This window comes from Phascolarctos cinereus, unplaced genomic scaffold, assembly GCF_003287225.1.
Source record: "Phascolarctos cinereus isolate Bilbo 61053 unplaced genomic scaffold, phaCin_HiC Scaffold_4;HRSCAF=312, whole genome shotgun sequence".
Classification (NCBI taxonomy): domain Eukaryota; kingdom Metazoa; phylum Chordata; class Mammalia; order Diprotodontia; family Phascolarctidae; genus Phascolarctos; species Phascolarctos cinereus.
The window spans coordinates 2,784,273-2,805,901 of NW_027555847.1; the positions used below are offsets into that span (position 1 = coordinate 2,784,273).

Sequence of the window (21,629 nt, forward strand, 5' to 3'; positions counted from 1 at the left end):
ATCAGTGTGTGCATGCGTGTGTGTGTGTGTGTGTGTGTATTTGCTTCTGTATGTGCATACATATATATCATATGCAGCATTCCCCAAAGTGTTTGTGCAGCTTTAAGGTTTAATAACTCCAGATGTAAAAATGTTACCAACTTCTTAAACATTCTGAAAGGTTAATTTGAATTTCACACAGCCATCCATCCCCCAGATCAGGCCTCAGACACCAAGAGGCTTTCCTTTTGTGCAGCAAACAATTACTTCTCAGAGGTGGGAAAACCAATCGCTCCAGACTCAGAAGCCATCCCCGGGAGGGATGCTGGGCCACCCAGCACCCACTCTGGGGCCCTCGGCTGAGCAGTAAAGGGGGGCCGCCCTGGGTGACCCTGGCCTCCTCCCGTGGCACATGTGCTGAGGTGACGGGGCCCAGGAGGAGGGGGCTGCTGGGCAGTCCGAGTCCTTTGTTGGCTCAGTGACCCAGGAAGGTTCTGGGTCTGCACACAGGACAGAAGACGCCCCCGCCCACTGACCAGGGTGGACACTTAGGGTTTAACAGGCCCCCTCGGAGAGTGACCCAGACCCAGACCCAGACCGTCAGTCAATAAGCATAGAAGACTGGCAGGTTAAGAGAAACCATCTGGATTTATAAAAACTTGATAGACAACAATATTTTTGTTTGGTTTTGGTTTTGGCAAGTGAGATCTATAAAAACATCTGGAACAAAAGTGAAGAACAGAAAAAGACGGCTGCAGGGGCGGAAGGGCCAGCGGCCCCGCATGGGCAGCAAAGAGAAAGCGAAAGGACGTGGCAGACAGCGGTGACGGTGACAGAGGGCAGCTGAGGGCGCACGCGGCCTCCCTTCCCTTCGGGCACTCAAGGCAGGCCGGGCGGCGGTGCAGGCCAGCTGCTTCCTCTCCTCAAGAGCTCCGAAGGGTGGGCCACCTTCATCATCCAAGCCTGCACCGGACAGACGGACGGATGGACGCAGGGCTGGACAGAGGGCGGCTGGAGAGGAGGAGGTGTAGCTCCATCAGAGGGCGGCGGGGGCTCGCCTTCATTAGTACCAGGGGAGGGCGACCGCTGTAAGGCAGGCTGAGCCTCCGGGCGTGGGACCTCCCCGGGGAATGGGCACAGAGAACAAGCCCTCCACAGGACATGGGGAAGGACACTCCTGACCTAATTCTGAGGTAGGCGCATCTCGGTCAGCATAAGAAACTGAGGCTGGCTGTCGAGACCGAGGAAAGGCAGGCTTGTTTCCAGAGAGGGCTGCCTAAGAGAGAACGTCGGGCCCCTGACCCTCTCCCCACGGCTCCGTGCAGCCCGCGGGGCGGTCCTGGGGGGCGGCAGGTGGAGACAGGTATCAGGAGAGCCAGGAGGGCACAGCTCCTGCCCCCGCCCACGGAGCATCCATGTGTGCAGGAACAGTGCAGCACGCCTCGGGCATGTGGCGCCTCCTATGTACAAGTCGTGCTCACGTGCCGCCGCCACAGGGCAGGAAGGGCAGCACCAGGGACTGCTCCAAGGGGCCGGGCCGGGCCACGAGGGCCAGCCACCCATCTCCACCAATCTCTGGGCCAGCGACGCCTTGGTGCAGGAGCCCCCCCCGGGGCTGCCGGGAAGCCAGGCCTGTGGGAGGTTGGTGAGGGAAATCCCCTTGCTCTGTGGCGAAGGCGGGTGGGCACACAAGTGCCTGGGCCCCAGAGAACGACAGAGCAACGAACAGGCCAGAAGCAGAGGCCTGGCGGCGCCTTCTTTACACTATGTACAGCCACGTGGCAGGGCGCCGCCCGGGGGGGGCATCAGTATCTCCAGCGCCAGCTGCGCTTCCTGGAGAACGTCCTGGGCCGGAGCTCCCCGAAGTCTTCCACGTCGTTCTCGTATTCATTTTCCTGAACAATGCCTAGGGAAGAGAGGGAGATGGATACTCGTCAGTGAAGGGGCCATGGCAGCCAGAGCACGCCGCACATGGGCACCTGCCACGGGGCAGCGCCTGTCATCCATGCTGGCGTCCTTGGAGAAGGTGCAGGGACCTGCAGCTGGGTGTATCCACACGCACTCACACACAGGTGTGCACCTGCATCAGACACAGCCTCACTACATGCATGGACACGGACATGTGTGCACGCTTACATTACACATAGGAATAAGGGCATGACCGCACCACACTCTGTATACCTCACATTACATGCATGTATAGACACCCCACCACCACATTCTTACACGGACACGTGTGTGCATGTCAATGTTGCACATGGGCACACAGCATGCCCGCACGTGTGTGCACACTCCCCATATCATAGGCGTGTACAGACACACCTTAACCATACCTTCACACAGACACACATATGTACACACCCACATTACACATAGGCACATGGGAATGACCGCACCACGTGTGTATACCCCCACGTCACATGCATGTATAGACACCCCACCACCACATTCTTACACGGACATGTGTGTACACGCCAATGTTGCACATGGGCATGCAGGCATGCCCACACCACACATGTGTACACCCCACATCACATATCTGTAGAGACACACCCTAACCACACACACTTACATGGGCACACACGTATGCATGCCCACGTTACACATAAGCACACACATTCCACCCCATACGTGTGTACACCCCCATATCACATGCCCGCACAGACACGCCTGAACCACCCACATACACTGACACACGTACACACCCGAGTGCACACACCCACACCACACACACATGCATGTGTGCATACACAATCACACACGCTCACACACATCTGGCATGTGTCTTGCACTCTATGGCAAAGGATTCTGGTCCCAAGCCAGTCTCCCGCGCTTCCCTGGCTCTATGCCTACGGACCGGTCACAGTCAGGGCCCGAGGAATGTCCTGCCCCAACACCCCGACAGCCTGAGCGCCTGCCAGGGGCCAGACCCCCGACCACGAACCAACCACCAGGGCCAAGCCAGGGCCCGGGGTCACCGAAGCCCAGGGCTGGCCATGCCCAGACTCCATAAACCCAGGGGCCTGTCCGCACCTGCCCTACACGTCCAGGCCCCCACCCCGTGACACTGGTCTCCTCCAGGAGCCACGCGTGGTCATCATCCTAATAATAATGATCACGACCACGAATCGTGGCAAGCGCTTCCACAGCACTTTCAGGTTGGCGACGCTGGGAGGTAGGGGCTGTTATCTGCATTTTACCTTTGAGGAAACTGAGGCAAACAGGGCTACACGCCCAGAGAGACACAGCTGGTCTGAGGCTGAATTTGAACTCGGATCTTCCCGACTCCAGGCCTGAGACAGACAGACACACACACACACACACACACACACACACACTCTCTCTCCTCTCTCTCTCTCTCTCTCTCTCTCTCCTCTCTCTCTCTCTTTTCCATGTATGATCTGAATCTTTATGGCAAAAAGTCAAATACAGGGGGAACACAAATCCCACGCTGAGGATCTGCAGTTCCGAGGCGGGGGCCAGCCACAAATCTCCCAGGCAAGCGCAGGGCAGGAGCCATGCAAAGGGGGGAGCAGCTGCAGGAAAGCCACGCCAGCCACCGCGGCCACTGCAGGACCTGAACGGCGTGAAACCCCAATAGCAGAGAAAATGTCACCCCCTACGTGCCAGGGCCTGGTCCTCACAACAGCCTGGGAGGTAGGGGCTGTTATCGCACCCATTTCACAGTCAAGGAAACAGGCCAAGAGAGGGGAGTGACTCAGGCGGGTCCCAGAATGCTGGCCCCAGAGAACACACCATGTTCCCCTGCAGAGAAGCACTCCTTTGGTCAGACCTCAGGGGCGGCTGGTCTCTGAGGCCCCTCTCCCTCCTCATTTATTACTCTGCCGTGGGGCAGGTTTGGGGGAGGGAGCGAGTCCTAACCAGTGACATGAAAACAAAAGGTGCCTATGAAAAATAGGATAAGACCACTTGGCACCAACAGTTCACATATCTTGGTTCTGGCCAGACTTCCACCCCTAAAGGGGAGGGGACGACATGGGCCAGGGAGCGGGTCTGGACAGGATTCATGGCTAACTCTATCCTGCCCCCAATGGAACCAGGTGGAGATGCTGGGTGCCTTCAGAGGATGCGTTCGGAGGACGAGCACGGCACATGGGCTTGGGAGAGGATGGAGGCATCCCCATGAGCAAGGTGGGCGCTGTGCACAACGTTATGCTGGGCACCTCACAGTAGGAGTCAGGGGAGAGACCCTCCTCACACACATGTACGTGTACACATACATTACACACACGCATGCACACAGCTCCACCTGACCACACGGGCGCCCATGCTGGTCTTTGGCAGCTGCAGTTTAGGACCCAGAAATGCAAGAGAAACCCCTCAGAAGGGTCCGAGGCCAGCAGGGGACACCTCACAATGACCCCACGTGGGGCTCACTTCGCTGCTTCAGCTGCCGAGCTCCCCATGACCCCCGAGCAGAGGCCAGAGAGGCCACAGTATGCACCAAAGGGGCTGCCTGAGCCCCGAGACCCACTCGGATGGCTGTCAACTCCAAAAGGGGGGCCCAGAGGCTGAGGCCCCAGATCCCAGCCTGGCCCCAAACATCGAACAAAGGGACCCTTCCCATGAGGCTCCGGGGACAGATGATGCTCCTCTGATATAGCTCAGAACGCTCTGCTTCCACTTCGTGGCACCCCGTCCCCCCTGGCCTGACTGCTCCGGCCAGCTCTACCACTCACACTTGCTGTGCCCCTGGCTTCCTCTGCTCTACCTGGGGTGGGGGGGGCCCTGTGGGGCGGGGCTACCAGTATGTTTCCTGAATAGCTGGCAGGGACGTCCCCATCACTGCTTTCCATCCGAGAGGAGACCCAAAGCTTCCCCCGCCTGCCCAAGGCGTCCACTGCCCGGGACAACATCACGCCAGCTCAGATGGCCTAGGATGGGAGACCTGGGATCAGGGCAGGGTCAGGGGTGGGGAGGAACCCCATCACTCAATGGCCTTTACTGAGCACCTACTGCGTGCCAGGCAGTGCACAAAGCACGGGAGGCAAGGAGTACAAAGATCCGACAGTCCCTGCATTCCTCAAGACCATGCGTGCAAGGGCAGTTCCGTAGAAAAGAAAGACGCGGACACCCTGGGAAAGGCACTGCACAACAGGGGAGGCATCAGCAGAGCTGGATACCAAAGGAGGCGCGAGTGGGAGAAGCCGTGATGCCAGAGGGTTACATCACTAACGCTCGAGTACGCGGCTGAGGATGCCACAGACCCTTTCGGGAGGTCCTTAAATACACAAATTAAAAAGCAGAGGACTACAAAGGACAATATTAAAACACAAATTCACAGCCCCAGGTTAAGAGTCAGTGTTGGAGGGACTACAGGGAGATAGAGATGCAGACTAATACACTGTTGGTAGAACTGCACAGGTAAAGTGACTATGATGGCCACACCCTGTGACCCAGAGACTCCACAACTGGGCTTACACCCCAAGGAAGCCATCGATAAAAAGAAAGCCCCCTCAGACTCTGAAATATCGACAGCAGCACTTTTTGTGAGAGCAAAGAACTGGAAACACGGTAGAGCCCATCGACTAGGCGACGGTAAAACAACACGGTCCATGAAGGTCTAGGAAATGACGTGTGTGACGGATATGGAGAATCCTGGGAAGAGCTCCACGACCTGCGGAGGGAAGGCGGCAGAGCCAGGGAAAGAAGGCGTGCCGCAGCTGGAACATCAGTGGACAGAGGGACACGCGCAGAAAGCAAAAGTGGAAGATTCTGTGTGTTTCTGGACTTTTTCAGCGTCCTGATGGGTTGTGTGGATTTTTCCCTTCTTTCTTGGACTGTCAAAAAAAATACTATTTTTTAATGTGATTAGACTGTAAGCTCCCCGAGGGCAAGGCCTGCCTCTTTCTCTCATTTGTATCCACAGCATTTGGTACAGCACACAGCCGCACACAGTAGGTGCTTAATTGACTTTGGGGGAGGGAGGAGGGGAAGGAGCCTGGGCAAAGTGATGGAAGACATGGATAAAGCTGACATGGGAGACTCCTGACCGAGTCTGGAGGAAGGTGAGTCCCCTGCCCTCCCCCCAGAGCTGCCCGGCCTGGAGAGGCAAGACCCAAGGCAGCTGCTGGGGCACAGCCGGCGAAAACAGGGGCCCTGCCACATCCCAAGTGCCTGGAGAGAGCTCACTCCTTCTCACCAGAGTCTGCCTCTAGGACCGCAAAGCTCCGCCCAGGAAGCTCAGCCGCTGCCTGCGCCTGCGCCTACTCCTCCCCCTCCTCCCACTCTTCCTCCTCCTCTCCCTCCCCCTCCTCCCACCACTCCTCCTGCTCCTCCCCCCTCCTCCCACTCTTCCTCCTCCGCCTCTTCCTCTTGCTCCTCTTCCTCCTCCTCTTCCTCTCCCTCCTCCCACCACTCCTCCTCCTCCCCCTCCTCACACTCTACCTCTTCCTCCTCCTCCCACTCTTCTTCCTCCTCCTCTCCCTCTTCCTCTCCTTCCGCCTCTTCTTCCCCCTCCTCCCACCACTCCTCCTCCTCCCCCTCCTCACACTCTACCTCTTCCTCCTCTTCCTCCTCCTCCCACTCGTCTTCCTCCTCCTCCTCTTGCTCCTCCTCTTCCTCCCCCTCCTCCTCCTCTCCTTCCTCCTCTTCCTCCTCCTCCCACTCTTCCTCCTCCTCCTCTCCCTCCTCCCACTCTTCTTCCTCCTCCTCCTCTTCCTCCCCCTCCTCCCACTCTTCCTCCTCCTCCTCCTCTTGCTCCTCCTCTTCCTCCCCACTCTTCTTCCTCCTCCTCCTCTTCCTCCCCCTCCTCCCACTCTTCTTCCTCCTCCTCCTCCTCTTGCTCCCCCTCCTCTACTTGCTCTTCCTCCTCCACGTCCCTCCAAAGCTTGTAGCCAGGACACCCAGGCTGAGCAACTGCAGGTGGGTCACAGCAGAGCCTCAGTTTACCCATCTGAAAAACAAAGGAGATCACCAAGTGCTGCCCCTCGTGTTACAGATGAGGAAACTGAGGCAGGGAAGGCCTGAGGGGACAACCATAGCGCCCTGCCTCACAGCCCACGTCCATGTCTCAGACGCACTTGTCGGCCCCCTTTCCCTCAGACGTCACGTGACTTCCCCGTACGTGGCTGATGAGCGAGAGAAGAGGAATTTGAACCCAGGTCTCTGGGCGTGTTCAGCACTAGGACCTCCATCTCCAAGGAGAGAGGGGGTCTACGGGCAGCCTCCGAGCTCTGTGCCTTTACAAAGAAACGGCCTTTTAAAAGGCCACTTCAAATACACGGCCTCAGGATTCCGAGGGCGCCTGGCCCACGCACAGGCCACCCCGGGGATTGTGGTGGGGTGGGGAACTCCCAGGTGAGGAAGCTCCTTCCAGCACAACAGGTGAGCCTGCTCTGCCTTGAAAGTCAGGTGCAAGGCAGGACCAGAACCCGGGCCTTGCTGGCTCTGAGGCCTGCCCTCCATCCACTACAACACCGTGCCCCTTGGGCCACTCGAGGAAAATGGAGAAAAACCTGCTACGACCACGAGACGAACACTCACCACTCCAAGGGAGCGCCACCTCAGCTTCCTGGCACTTTGACAAGGCGAGAGGCCAAGCCCCCAAAAGGGGCCTGACTTTCCTGTGCTCAGCCCAGAAGCACACAGAGAACGGAAGGGGCCGCAGGGCCGGGCAGCGTCACTAGCACAGTCATCCCCCTCCCCGCAAACACCCCTTCCCTGCAGCAGCGGGGGAATCGGGGAGCCAGCCCACTCTCGGCTGCTTCTTGGCCAACCACACCCTGTCCTGCCTCCGCGGCTGACCGCTGACCTCTCCCATCCACTTGTGACCGGTGCCTCGCCTCTCTGCCCCTCCCCTATTGCCACAGGACCGACCCCCCCGCTTGCCAGGATTGGCCCTCTGCCCAGACCTCACCCGGTCTCCGCGGCCCTCCTTACTGCCGGTAGCCTCACACCTAGGGCGACCTGAGCTCCCGGCCATCTCCACACTCAAGGACAGGGACAAAGGGCCCCTGTCCTGGCCCCGACTCCACACTGGGGGCTCGCTGCAGCCAGCATGGCGCCTCACGGGCAGCTCTGGGGCGTGGGGCACCTGCTGCGCCTCTTACCCCCCACGCACCGATGGGCAACTCGGCGGTCACCCCGTGAATCTTTGTGGCCACACAAAGGCAAAGAGAGATGACTGGGAACGGATGGTCCCAGGCGTCCAGCCGGCTGTCTCCGTTCTGGTGCCACGACACGCACCCCTCACCACCTGAAAGCTGCCAATGCTAACACATGGCATCCTTACCTTCCTCCTTCAAACGGTCCTCCGTTTTCATCAGCCACTCCCGAGCATCACTGACAGAATGGGTCAAAATGTTAACCAGCCTAGTCATGGTCTCCTCAGCTACAGAAACAAAAGCATGCATGGTTTAAGCACACGGGCAGGGGTACAAATGTCAACGGACGGTTCCCACAGGCAACCCCGATGTGCGGCAGCACGTGCGCCCTGCTGGGAAACGCCTGGGTGCGTCTGGCCAGAAGCTACAGGGCTGAGCATCCGGCCGCCCAAGCACGGCAGAGGCTCTTAATGACCACCCCACGATATGAAGGGGAGTGAGAAGTCTCCCAAAGCAAGGCCTCTGAGCAAGCCTCTTCAACTCCACCGACTGGCTCAGGGGAGGGAGGAAGATGATTCAGCAGCCTGAATTCTGAAATCGAAAGCCATTTGGAGGCCCTCACTCAGTAACATCAAGTCTTACGGGGACCTACTGCCCCAAAACTGAAGAAGCCAAACTGAATGCTATGGAAAAAGCCATCGGACAGGTGGCTTTGAAGGCCCAGCAAACAACGTCTTGCTACAAAGCACTTCTGCCTACAGAGTCGGGGAAACGCCGTCTGCTTTTACTTTGTTTCTAGGAGGATCTGGGAGGTGAACTGTAGAGAGAAAGGCTATTAAAAGTGACAGCTTGAGAGAAGCTAAAGAAATCGTTCCTCGTTGTGGCCAAGAAGGTGCACAAGATGGTGAGAAAGGCAATGGAGAGATCTTCTTTTCTGAAGAAACCGTTCTGACCTTGATCTTGCAAGGAAGACTTTCCAGAAGAGAATTTACTTGACATGTTCAGAGAAACTGAATACGGCAGGCCTGATTTTTCACAAATGAAGAAACGTCAACCACTATCGTGAAAGTTGGAGGTGACTCTGGCTGTGACATTTCTCATAGTCAAAATATTGCGAATAATTACCTAAATCTACACTCATTCTCATTTTGTGTTAGCAAATTGAATATGTTCAGTCATTTTGCTATTTAGGGAGTCATAAAGAAAATAATAGTATTTAACATGTAGACGAAAAAGTTATCGTTACTGGGAGAGAAAGTTTCTAACTGATATCTAACGAACTGTGCTAGGTCTTGTGCCAACGAATGAATGAAAAAGAGGACACTGAAGCAAGAAGCTCAGAAAAATAATATTAAATAAGAGAAGGAGCCATGCGGCAGGCTGGCCTACAAGGGAATGCCAGCCAGATTTAACTGAAGGTAGTAGGGAGGGCTGTGCAGAAAGCGGCCTTGACGGCCGCCACAAACAACCTTTTCTCAGAAAGTTCACGTTTCCCCTGTCACTGCTCCTACTCACGTCAAGCACCACTCGCCCACTTAGCAAGATGTCTGACCTATTTAGTGTGAGAGTGAATGAGTCAGACTGGGATGAACTCGCCCCAGTCCCAGACTCTGTCCTGCAGAGCGAGCCCCCAGGACCTTCTGTCTGGCGAGGCCAGCGTCTTCCTACCACCCCTCCCGGCACTCAGTGCTCTGTCCTCATATCTCTGTCCAAGACCTCACCCCCACCACCTCGCACTGATTCCCCACTGCCCGGCCCCAGGGCACCAGAGGCAAGCTCCAGGAGGCCACGGGGGCACCACAGGAGAGCTCCAGGTGGCCATGCGGGTACTGGAGGCAAGTTTCCAGGAGGCCACGGGGCACCACAGGAGAGCTCCAGGTGGCCACGCGGGTACTGGAGGCAAGTCTCCACGTGGCCACACGGGCACCATGGGTGAGCTCCTGGTGGCCACACGGGCAAGCTCCTGGCAGCCACGGAGGTGCCATGGACGAGCTCCAGGTGGCCACGGGGGCGCCACGACCTAGGAGGAGGAGTCCCAAGCCTTACCGTCAGCCCAGGCCTTCCTCCTGTAGACGTCCTCCGCCGCATCCAAGACCCTTTTAATATTCTCCAGGATCTTTCTCTGAAGAACCCGGTTGTGCTCCTGGGCGCCCAGGTGGCTCTCAGCCCCGGCGCTCTGCGCGACACTCCTCACCACCAGCTTGCCCTCGCTGATGGCTGGGTCCACCCTTGTGCTGAAGAACTCCAGGTACCGCTGGTAGGCTGCGAGCTTCTTCTGGTGGGCTTCAAGGCCCACGTGCTTCTCGTAGGACTCGCTGGACCCCAAGTCCAGGCTCCCCTCCAAGACGTCCTTCTCCGCAGGCTCGGCCTCCCCGGGCATGAGGGCTTCCGAAGTCTTGGCCTCGAAGGCCTCCCTCAGGCTAAAGTAGCTCCCCGGGCCGTGAACGAACTTGACCCCGCACAGGTCGCACTGCGTCCGGTCCACGCCGGCCTTCTCGAAGTTGCCGGCGCCCGGCTCGCACAGCTCCCCCCAGAAGGTATCTGCCTTGGTGCATGCCCGCCGCCGCCACCTGACGCAGAGGGAGACGACGAGGCAGACCCCGCGGAGCCTGCGGCGGGTGGAGATCTTCTGCAGCTCCTTCCGCCGTTTCTGGAAGACGATGGAGGCAAGCACGTCCTCTCTCTCCTCCCCGGCCTCGTCGTGGTCGCGCTCGGCCTCGGGGTCGACTGCGAAGGAATCCACGGGCCAGGGGCCCAGGAGCCGGCTCAGGTCGACCTCCTCGAAGTAGAGGCCCCTCACTGCGGCGTCCCAGCGCCAGCAGCAATCCACCAGGTACTCCTCGTCGCGCTCGTACAGGAGGTCCCGCAGGGCCTCGGCCACCGCCTTCATGTCGGCGGAGGCCAGCACCCGCTCCACCACCCTCAGCAGCCGTTCGGGCACCCCTGAGGGGCACGCGGCGCGCATGAGCTTCAGCCGCGAGGCGAGCTCCGGGAAGTGGCGGCACAGCACGGGCTTGCAGCGGGGCCATACGACCGCGTCGGCGTTGACAAGCATGACGAGGCACAGGACGACGGCGCGCTCGGCCTCGCCGGACGCCACACGGCGGACGTCGCCGAAGGCGTCTAGGAGGACATCGAAGTTGCCGTTCTCGCAGCCGCAGAGCACGCGGGCCAGGTAGGCGAGGTGGAAGCGGAAGGCACGGACGGCGTGGCTCACGTCCTTGGGCCTGTACTCCTGGATGATGGAGAAGATGTCGCCCGGGTCCCCGTCCCCATCCTTCCGGCCAAACAGGTAGTGCCAGTGGTGCATGAGGGCAACGTAGCTGCGTGGCAGGCAGAGCGCAGCGCCCTTCCAGAGGCGTGCCAGCACGGCGCCACAGTGCACAAACTGGAACTCGAGCAGCGCCAGCGTGTGGCCGATGGCGGGCACGAGGGGCTCCTCGTGGCGCAGCACCAGCACATTCATGAAGCGGAAGAAGAGCCGCTTGCAGCCCTCGGGGTCGCGGGACACGTAGAGCCGGTCCATGGAGCCCTGCAGCAGGCGGATGAAGCACAGGTGCATCTTCTCGGCACTCTCGTCGTCCTTGTGGGGCAGCAGCATGCCGCGGCGGCCCTCCACGCCCGCAGCCCGCGGCCCCAGCGCCCGCAGCTCCCGGCCATAGTCCTCCTCCACCCGGTGCAGCAGCTTCTCGAACTCCTCGGGGTAGCCGGCGGACAGCGCCAGGGCCCGCATGGCACTCAGCCACAGGTCTGTGGACTCACGCCGGCTGCAGGCGCGCTCCTGCCAGAAGCGGGAGCGCACATACTCCTGGAGGGCCCCGCGGTAGGCCCGGAAGGAGCGGTAGCTGGGCCGCAGCACCTCCCGGCACGCCGCGGGGTTCTCCGACATGACCCTCAGGTGGAAGTGCTTGGGGAAGACGACGTCGAGGAAGGCCTGGCAGGGGCCATAGGCATCGGCCGTCAGCAGGCAGTCGATCTCCTCCAGCTCGGGCGCCAGCAGCCTGGGGAACGCCCGCCTGGCCTCCAGCAGCAGCCCGTGGAGGGCGGCCAGGTGCATCCGCGACTGCACCATGGTCCTGGCCTCGCCGCGCCGCAGGGGCCGGTGGAAGTCCTTGCAAGCGGGGTCCTCACACGGCAGGCCGGCCACGAACCTGCCGCAGATGCCCGGGTAGGCGGCGCCCAGCAGGCCCCGCGAGATCTCGCACAGCCGCGCCAGCAGGTGCTTGGTGAGGGCGAGCCTGATGCCCTCACTGGCCACCAGCAGGTGGTCTCGGGCCCCCCTCTCCCTGGAGCCCGGGTTCAGGTCCAGAACGATCTTCAGGATGGGCCCCGGTCGCTGTGGGACATCTGACAGTGCGCAGTGTCCACCTGCGAGACGCGGAAGAACTCGAAGCAGGACTTGACCATCTCCTTCTCGGCGTTGCTCGTCACCCTCCTGAGGGCCCTGACCAGGTGCAGCAGCGCCTCCAGGCCCCCCGGCGCCAGGGCCAGCAGCTTGTCGGCACCCGGCCGGCAGTGGCGCATGGCTTCATAGAGCGCCTCCACCGCACCCGCGGGGTGATTGAGGTGAATGAACTTGTAGAAGGCCACCTCCAGACGCAGGAAGTCCTTGAGCAGGACCCCCTGCAGGAAGTAGGCCTCAGCGAGGCCCACGCGCTGCCCCGTCTGGTAGCAGAGCGCCAGCGCCTCCTTCAGAATGGCCTTGGTGTCCTCCAGGTCGGAGCCCCGGGCCACGTTGAGGCGTGCGGCCTCCAGCAGGCAGGTGGCCCGGAGGTCCTTGTCGGCCGTGAGCCGCGCAGCCTCCCGCAGGAAGCCGTGCTGTTTCATGAGCAGGGCCGCTTCCTCCCGGCGGCCCTCCCCCTTCAGCAGGGCGGCGGCCTCGGCCAGGCGCTTGCGGGACTTGAGGAAGGCCAGCTGGTCCTCGGTGTCAAGCTTGGAGAGGACGGACATCATTTCTCTGGCCTTGTTCAGGCTCAAGTACTTGGCCGCAGCCTCCAGGTAAAACTGGCTGGCGGAATAGGACAGTTTAGGCCCGGGCTGCATCTGGGCCCTCAGCATCTCCTCGTACCTGCGGGACCAAAAGACACAAAGAGCCGCTTAATAAGGACAAGTGGCCCTGCAGCCTTGCCCCCTCCCCCAGACGTCCCCAGCCTCGGACACAGACAACAGGAGGACAGCCCGGCCCGTGAGCCCAGCAGGACACAAAGCCCAGACCATCTGGCCTGGACCGTCCACCCAGGGACGTGTCCGGCCTGGACCACCTGCCCAACGGGACATGAAGCCTAGACCGTCTGGCCTGGACCGTCCACCCAGGGAGATGTCCAGCCTGGACCACCCGCCCAGTGGGACATGAAGCCTGGACCATCCACCCAGAGACGTGTCTGGCCCAGACCACCCGCCCAGCAGGACATGAAGCCTGGACTGTCCACCCAGGGACATGTCTGGCCTGGACCACCCGCCCAGTGGGACATGAAGCCTGGACCGTCCACCCAAGGGGATATCCAGCCTGGACCACCCACCCAACAGGACATGAAGCCTAGACCGTCTGGCCTGGACCATCCACCCAGGAAGATGTGCGGCCCAGACCACCCACCCAATGAGACATGAAGCCAGGACCATCCACCCAGGGACATGTCTGGCCTGGATCACCTGGCCAGTGGGACATGAAGCCGGGACCGTCCACCCAGAGAGATGTCCGGCCTGGACCACCTGCCCAATGGGACGTGAAGCCTGGACTGTCTAGACTGGACCGTCCACCCAGGGAGGTGTCTGGCCCGGACCACCCGGCCAGCAGGACATGAAGACTGGACCATTCAGCCAGGGACATGTCTGGCCCAGACCACCCGCCCAGCAGGACATGCAGCCCGGACCGTCCACCCAGTGGGATGTCCAGCCCAGCCCGTGCACCCAGCCGGATGTCCGGCCCAGACCATCCACCCCATGCGATGTCCAGACAACACGCAACCTGCTCGGATGGACTAAGAGATATGGGGAACAGGGGGCCAAGCTTGGTGTGAGAATATCTTGGCTACAGGTGCCATACTGCTTATCTGTGGCACCTGGAATGTTGCATCTCGTCTCCCCTGCACCCAGCCCAAGGCCAGGCCCAGAGGAGAAGGCCTGAAGTTCCGCCATGAGGTCACTGCTGCTGACCATTCTCACATGCATCAGTCGCTGGGGGCTGAGGAACCCAGACCTATTCGCCCGCTACTTGGAAAATGTCTGATAGTGACTCATGACCCTGCACAGCACTGCCCTCCACACGTCATCTCCCTGGAGCATCACCATACTATGGTTATGATGACTGTTCTTTTTCCAGATGAGGAAACAGGACCCAGGAAAAATGACTCACCCAGGGTCACCCACACCTCACTGAGTCTGAGACTGGACTCTGGCCCAGGCTTCTCCCTGGGTCACGCTGGCCCTGTCGCTCGGGGCAGACGAGGAACGGGGGCCTGGTTTCCCCGCGAGGGGATGTCCTAGGCGCCGTGCCGCTCCATCGCCTCCCAGGGGCTGCTGCCTGAGCAGGCCCGGGATGCTCAACACTGGGCCCCCCCCCCCCCGCCTCGCAGGGCACTTGCTCCCATTCTGAAGCTCAGCCTTTCCTCCTTCCCGTGTCAATGACCAGCCCAGGCTGTCACCCAGGGGCCCCGTGGATTCATGCATGAGGCTGCGTGACCAGGCTTAACCCAAGGAGACTCGGAGAACACACCGGGGAGCAGCCCCCCCTCTGGCCCAGGCGCCCTGCTGGGCCACCGAGGACAGCTGCCTGACACTCCCCTCTGCCTTCTGCATTAACCCCAGTCACAGCTCACCCGAGGTTCCGGGCTCCTGTCCCCAGACCCCCGTCCCCAAGACGCGTCCTGCCCCTATTAGAACAGGGACTTCTGGACAGGACAGCCTACATGTCTCGCTCAGGGCCTGGCACACAGCAGGTGCTTAATAAATGCCTTTTCACTGCTCTCCTTCACCATGCTCTAAGGCCCGAGCCACAGACCAAGGGCCCCTGGCAGACCACAGCCAGCATCTCTCCAGACCCAAGGGCAGGGAGAAGACAAGGCCATCTGCCTGGCGAGACAGGAGACAGCCCCTGCTCCAGCACCCCAGCACAATCCAGTGCCCAGAGCCACCACTAAACAGCTCTGCCTCGCTCAGACCTGCTCCCCTTCCCAGCACAGAGGAGCCCTGCTTTGGAACCCGACCATCCCCTCTCTGGGCCAGTTTCCTCATTTCTGGGGTTCTCCCCTGACTCGGGGTCCAGGGTTCGGGGGAGGCAGTCCTCTCCCCTGCTGCTGCCAAGAGTGCAGGCCAAGGGAGTGACAGCCACGGAGCCTGAGGCCAGGCAGAAAATCCCACTGCCGTCCATCCGACAAACGGCCCCGGCCCACCCCTGCAGAATGCTCCAGGACTAGCGACATGCCACACGCATACACGCACCATCTGACCCCAAGAGGCACAAGACGCCAACAGAGAGTGGGAAAACAGGCCGAGAGAGAGAGAAACGACTTACCATGGTCACTACGGCCACTAAGTGGCGGAGGTGGAGGGACAGCCCCAGTGTTCCTGCGCCCAAGTTGGTGCCCTTTGCGCAGCACCATTTGGAGCTGGGGAAACGAAGCTTCCGGAGAGATGGGGGCTCGCGGATCTGGTCCGAGAGCAAGTGCATCGCCGTCCGGCCGTGGCGCGGGGCCCACTCTGACTCTATTCAGGGTCTAGGAACCCGAGACGTGTCACGGCCGGGTCAGGTCAACCTCGCAAGGGCACGGTGTGACTCACCAGAGCGAGGGCACCCTGAGGACCACCCCCAGAGGGGCAGGGGACTCGGGGCGGAGCGGATTCCCTGTCTGAGGGCCACCTTAGTCTCTGACTCTACCCCTCCTCTCCCCGCTCCCAAGGAAGCCATCCCTTATGACAAAGAATGAAAAGAGAGAGAGAGAGAGAGAGAGAGAGAGAGAAAGAGCACGCAGCTCAGTGAGACCCAGCAACACATACAGCAGGTGTGACCGTGTATGCCGTGCCCCTCACCCGTGGCCCCCCCACCCACTGTGCCAGGAAGGCAGGCAAGGCACTTCCTGCCCTGCTTCCTTGGGGTCTCTGCAGTTACATTCCCGTGGTCCCTGCACGTCAGCTCACACAAGCATGCATCAGCTGACCCAAGTCTTCCCAAGCTTCTGCCTTCCTCACACTCGTGTCTCTTGGCGCAGAAATGCTCTGCGACACGTGCGCAGGGGAAGAGTCATTCCCCAATCGATGGGCAACCTCCCTGGGGCGTGGCCCAGCAGGGGGATCTCCCGGTCACACTCTGAGCACAATGCCCCATGGCGCTGGAGACCAGCGGGGCCCACAGGGCATGGACAGCCGGCCTTTCTGAGCCTTGCACCCTTGGCCATGACGGCTGGTCTGGGTGTGAGGGGAGCCCTCGGGGCTCTGCAGCTGCTTTCTTATTATTCTCCCAGGGGCGGCATAAGCTTCTGGGTAGCTGCTAAAATGTGCCGTTCTTCCTTTGAGAACCGGTCACATCCTCTGACCGCCGATCCACTGGGGAATGGCTCTCAGGCTTTGTGCCTGTCAGCGCTCCATGGCTCAGACATCAGACCTGGACCAGAGACACTGGACACAAAGGCTGGGGTTTTTCCCTATCAACAGCCTTCCTTCTCAGCCTGGCTGCACTGCTTTTGTTCATGCACTCAGACTTCTGGGGAGTTCTCTTTGTGATCACCTCTGCCCCTCGCTAGGCCAAGAATTCTCCTCCAGCCTCAGCTGGAGGTGCCAGAGGGCACATCTCTCCTCTAGGTTGCTTTGATATTCAGGTGGCACGTCCCCACCACAAGCCTTCCTGACTGTCTGGACACAGGCAGGCGCATATCAAGGGGAGAACGGCGGACAACTCCCCTCCCCCAGCACAGCGGTCGCATGCAAAGGGCTGAGCGGGACCCCTGACACCCCACAGCCAGAAGCGAGGGAGGTCATCCCCCTGCTGTTTCCCCTCGGCAACATGCAGGGGAGCCCCGCAGGGATTCCGCGCCACCTGCACAGATGGGGTGCAGGCAGGCTCCGGGACGAGGGCTTGGCTCACAGCTCAAAGCGGCGAGGGGCCAGGAGCCCCACAGAAGAGAGGGGATGCTTGCTAGGGAACAGGGGCCACGCACAACAGCAACACCTACTTCTCCACGGCCTGCGCGGCCTCCTCAAAGAGCCCCTCCTGACAGTACATCTTGAGGGCCAGATCAAACTCCTGGATCTGCTCAAAGCAGCGGAAAGCATCCTTGTAGCACTGGCTTCTCTTATAGAAGTAGGCGGCATCTTTGATCTGGGGAGGAGAACGCGGAGTGAGCAGCCTGCCTGGCGGGGAGGAGAGCTAGCCCCCCACTGGCAGCTGCACACTTGGGCGAATGGCGTCTGCCCTCCTGTGGGACCCTCAGTGGCCACATGTCACCCTCTCGGGCCTGGCCACAGCCCCAGCTGCTTCCCCGACTCTGTGGTCTCCGCCCACTCTGACCCAGCCTCCCTTCAGGGGCAGCTCCAACCCTGTCACCCACTCTCAAGAATCTCGGGGGCCCCCCGTGGCTGCCGGGGTCCACTACAGATGCCCCCCCTTCCAGGCAGCCCAGGCCTCGGGGGCGCCTTTGCCCAGAAGGCCTCCCCTCTGCACCCTCCCCAGCCTGGGCATCGACTGTACACAGGGGGCCGCAGGCCAATCTGCCCACACACCCACACACCCCCATACTTGACCGTGAGCCCCTCAAGGGCAGGGCCTGTTTTGGCCTCGCTCCCTACCCCCTGCGCTTAGTACAGAGCCCAGGCCCATCAGAGGCAGGTGCTCACTCAACGCTCTGCTGACCGGCTGCCCGAGTCCTCCGCATGTCCCAGCTGTCTCCTGGCAGCAGCCCCCTGGGTGGTGCCACGTATGTGTGGCCGGCCACGGACCAGGGCTGAGGGTGCTGCCGGTCACCCCAGAAGGCTTCCAACAGCGCTCCTCCCGCATGTGGGACTAGCCCCGTGCACGGGTGGAGCTGCAAGAAGGCGGGCCGCCCTCCCCTGATGCTGGGTCACCACAATCTGCCTCCCTGCTCTCAAGGATTTTCCACGGCCCCCATCTGGTGGGCACTGAGAGCCTCTCACAGCCTGGTTCCTTCTTGCTTTTTCCCAAACTCAGAATCCCACCTTGGTGGCTTTGCCCAGGCAGTGCCCCACGCTGGGAGCGCCCTCCCCTGGAGTTTGCACATGATAGTGCCCGCACAAGGGCTAGCCTTAATAAAGGCGGTCACCCCTCCACGCCCCTGCTGGCCACCCCATACCTTTCCTAGCTTCTCACAGAGGAGGCCGGACAGCTGGAACTCCCTGGCATAGCCTAGGCACTTCAGAGACAGCTTGGGCTCACCACACTCCAGGTAGGTCTTGGCCAGCTCCAGGTATTCCATCTGTTTCTCCCTGGGGGCAGGCAGCAGAAGGGGGAGGGGGTGAGCGGGTCCCCTTGACGCCCTGGGCCCCACCCCCGGCCCCACTGCCCGCTGGCACCGCTCCCTCACTTGGGGCTGACTCGCTTGGATTTGACATGGAGGACGGCGTCGTGGGCCAGGGCCAGCTTCTCCTTGTCGAAGGCGGCTCCCTTCTGGTAACACTTGGCTGCCACCTGGGGAGAGGAGCAGAGCCGGTGGGTGAGGAGGAAGGTGTCTGGGCCGGGACTGCCCAAGGACACTGCCCTATGTTGGCAGAGGCGCCCATCCTCACCTTCTCAGGGCACAACTAAAGCCCTCCCCCACCTCCACTAGGCCAGGGGCCCTTCCCTGCAGGGTGCTCGCTGCCCACTGCGGCAGCCTGGACTGGGCGTTCCCACAGGGAGGGCACACGAAAGCTACCTGCTTCATAAAGAAGCCTCGCTCTTGTTCCCTGGTGAGGGAAGCCGCATTCTCACTGGTTCCTGTGATGGGGGGCCGAGTGAGACTTGGGGAGGTCAGCTGCTTTAGGGAACAGAAGAAAGCCTTGAAGCATGTCAATAACTGGTGAATCAGTGGGCCTGGAGCCCTGTCCTTGCAAGGCAATGGGGCCCAGAAGGGCAACACTCAGTCTTTGCCACATCCAGGTCTGGGATCCTGGAAGCTGAGGTCCAACCCCCAAGGTTCTTATGCAGAGAAAAGTCAAGGCACAAAGTCAGGGGACTGAGGAAGTGGGTCACGCAGTGGACAGAGCCCCAGGCTGGGGATCACATCCAGCCTCTGACACTCGCTAGCTGGGGGACCTTGGGCACACCACTCGAACCTCTGTTTGCCTCAGTTTCTTCAACTATAAAGTGGAGATAATGACCACGACCCCTTCCAGGTTGTCGCGGGGACCAAATAAGATGTCTGTAAGGTGCTCGGCACAGGGCCTAGCGCACAACAGACGCCCTCTCAACGCTAAGTCCTTCCTGGTCTGATTCCCCCATGGGGAACACAAGGCTGAGGGGCCTGCCCTGCCCAATGCAGATGGTGGCAGAGGGGAGCCGGAGCCCGGCCCTGCCTCCCCATCCCACAGCACCACGGCCGATGATGGCAGGCGTGCAGGCCGAGACCAGCCAGCTCCTGGGCCTCTGCCGTCCAGATGATGCCAGCCGGCCCCCTGGCCAAGCAGTAAGGGACCGGACAATGGCCTCCAGAGCGCTCACTACCAGCGCGTCTCATTCACCTGTGGAGGCCGGCCGCCAGGACCCTATCCACGTGGGCACCGCCAAGCTGCCGTTCTGTGGGCTCTGGACTGACCTTGTGCCAGATGAGGCAGTCACGGAGACCACTGACTCCCTGGGGGCCTCTCTGGGCCTCCTCTAACATGCCACAGGGTCAGCACAGCTGCCCACTGGCCAACAGGCAGGCCTGACCCGCTTCCTCTTGGTCTGGACTCTGCCCACGTGGTGCTGGGGGGACCAGGCTGGACGAGGCTTCAGACACAGGGCCAGCCCCGACCAGGAGGCCCAGGCCTGCAAGATGACCACTGGGTAACACGCATATGGCGTTCTGAAATACCCGCCATGCAGCAGAGGTGGTAGAGACAATTCCTGGCCAGACCCCGGAGAGCCGTTAGAGTGCCAGAATCCAGAACAAAGCAGAGCCCTGTATGGCGGGAATGAATCAGTGCGCCAGGGAATGACTGCGTGCCTGGCACACAGCAAGTGCCATACAAGTGTTAGTTATTATTATTACTATGAATGAATGAATGAATGAATGAATGAATCAGTGCGCCAGGGAACGAGTGCGTGCCTGGCACACAGCAAGTGCCATACAAGTGTTAGTTATTATTATTACTATGAATGAATGAATGAATGAATGAATGAATCAGTGCGCCAGGGAACGAGTGCGTGCCTGGCACACAGCAAGTGCCATACAAGTGTTAGTTATTATTATTACTATGAATGAATGAATGAATGAATGAGTGACTAAATGAATCAGTGCACCAGGGAACGAGTGCATGCCTGGCACACAGCAAGTGCCATACAAGTGTTAGTTATTGTTATTACTATGAATGAATGAATGAATGAGAGACTAAATGAATCAGTGCGCCAGGGAATGACTGCGTGCCTGGCACACAGCAAGTGCCATACAAGTGTTAGTTATTATTATTACTATGAATGAATGAATGAATGAATGAATGAATCAGTGCGCCAGGGAATGACTGCGTGCCTGGCACACAGCAAGTGCCATACAAGTGTTAGCTATTATTATTACTATGAATGAATGAATGAATGAGAGACTAAATGAATCAGTGCGCCAGGGAATGACTGCGTGCCTGGCACACAGCAAGTGCCATACAAGTGTTAGTTATTATTATTACTATGAATGAATGAATGAATGAGAGACTAAATGAATCAGTGTGCGAGGGAATGACTGCGTGCCTGGCACACAGCAAGTGCCATACAAGTGTTAGTTATTATTATTACTATGAATGAATGAATGAATGAATGAATCAGTGCGCCAGGGAACGAGTGCGTGCCTGGCACACAGCAAGTGCCATACAAGTGTTAGTTATTATTATTACTATGAATGAATGAATGAATGAGAGACTAAATGAATCAGTGCGCCAGGGAATGACTGCGTGCCTGGCACACAGCAAGTGCCATACAAGTGTTAGTTATTATTATTACTATGAATGAATGAATGAATGAATGAATTAGTGCGCAAGGGAATGAGTGCGTGCCTGGTACACAGCAAGCGCCATACAAGTGTTATTATTATTACTATGAATGAATGAACGAATGAATGAATGAGTGGGCGAGTGAGTGAGTGAATCAGTGTGCAAGGGAATGAGTGTGTGCCTGGCACCCTGTAAGAGAGGGGCCCATCCAGCCACAGGCCACCGAGGCCGGGCACGCCTTTCCCCACCCCTGCCCCGCACCCTCTGGCGCCCTTGGGACCTACCTTCCAGCACTGATGCTTGGCATAGTAATCTCCCTGCACGATCCACTCCTCCGGGGTCGACGTCTTCACAAACATGCTGTCATCAAAGTCTGCACATAAGATGAGACACGCTGTGCATTCTGTGCCCAGCTGGTGCCGGCCGCCTCCTCCTCAAGGCCCTCCCCGCTGTAGCCGCCCTCGACCCAGCCTAGCAGAG

At 59.7% G+C, this 21,629-nt stretch overlaps 1 protein-coding gene across 1 annotated transcript in view; it reads right to left on the bottom strand.

Moving 5' to 3' along the window:
• Window positions 1-608: 608 nt before the first annotated feature.
• The window catches only part of TRANK1 (tetratricopeptide repeat and ankyrin repeat containing 1), a 61,262-nt gene continuing 40,241 nt past the window's right edge, over window positions 609-21,629 (bottom strand). The window contains 8 exon segments of the mRNA XM_078152007.1: window positions 609-1,885; window positions 8,234-8,332; window positions 10,092-12,380; window positions 12,383-13,113; window positions 17,210-17,355; window positions 18,344-18,476; window positions 18,575-18,678; window positions 21,434-21,522. Coding sequence (XP_078008133.1) covers window positions 1,785-1,885; window positions 8,234-8,332; window positions 10,092-12,380; window positions 12,383-13,113; window positions 17,210-17,355; window positions 18,344-18,476; window positions 18,575-18,678; window positions 21,434-21,522 — 3,692 coding nt within the window. The 3' untranslated portion in view covers window positions 609-1,784.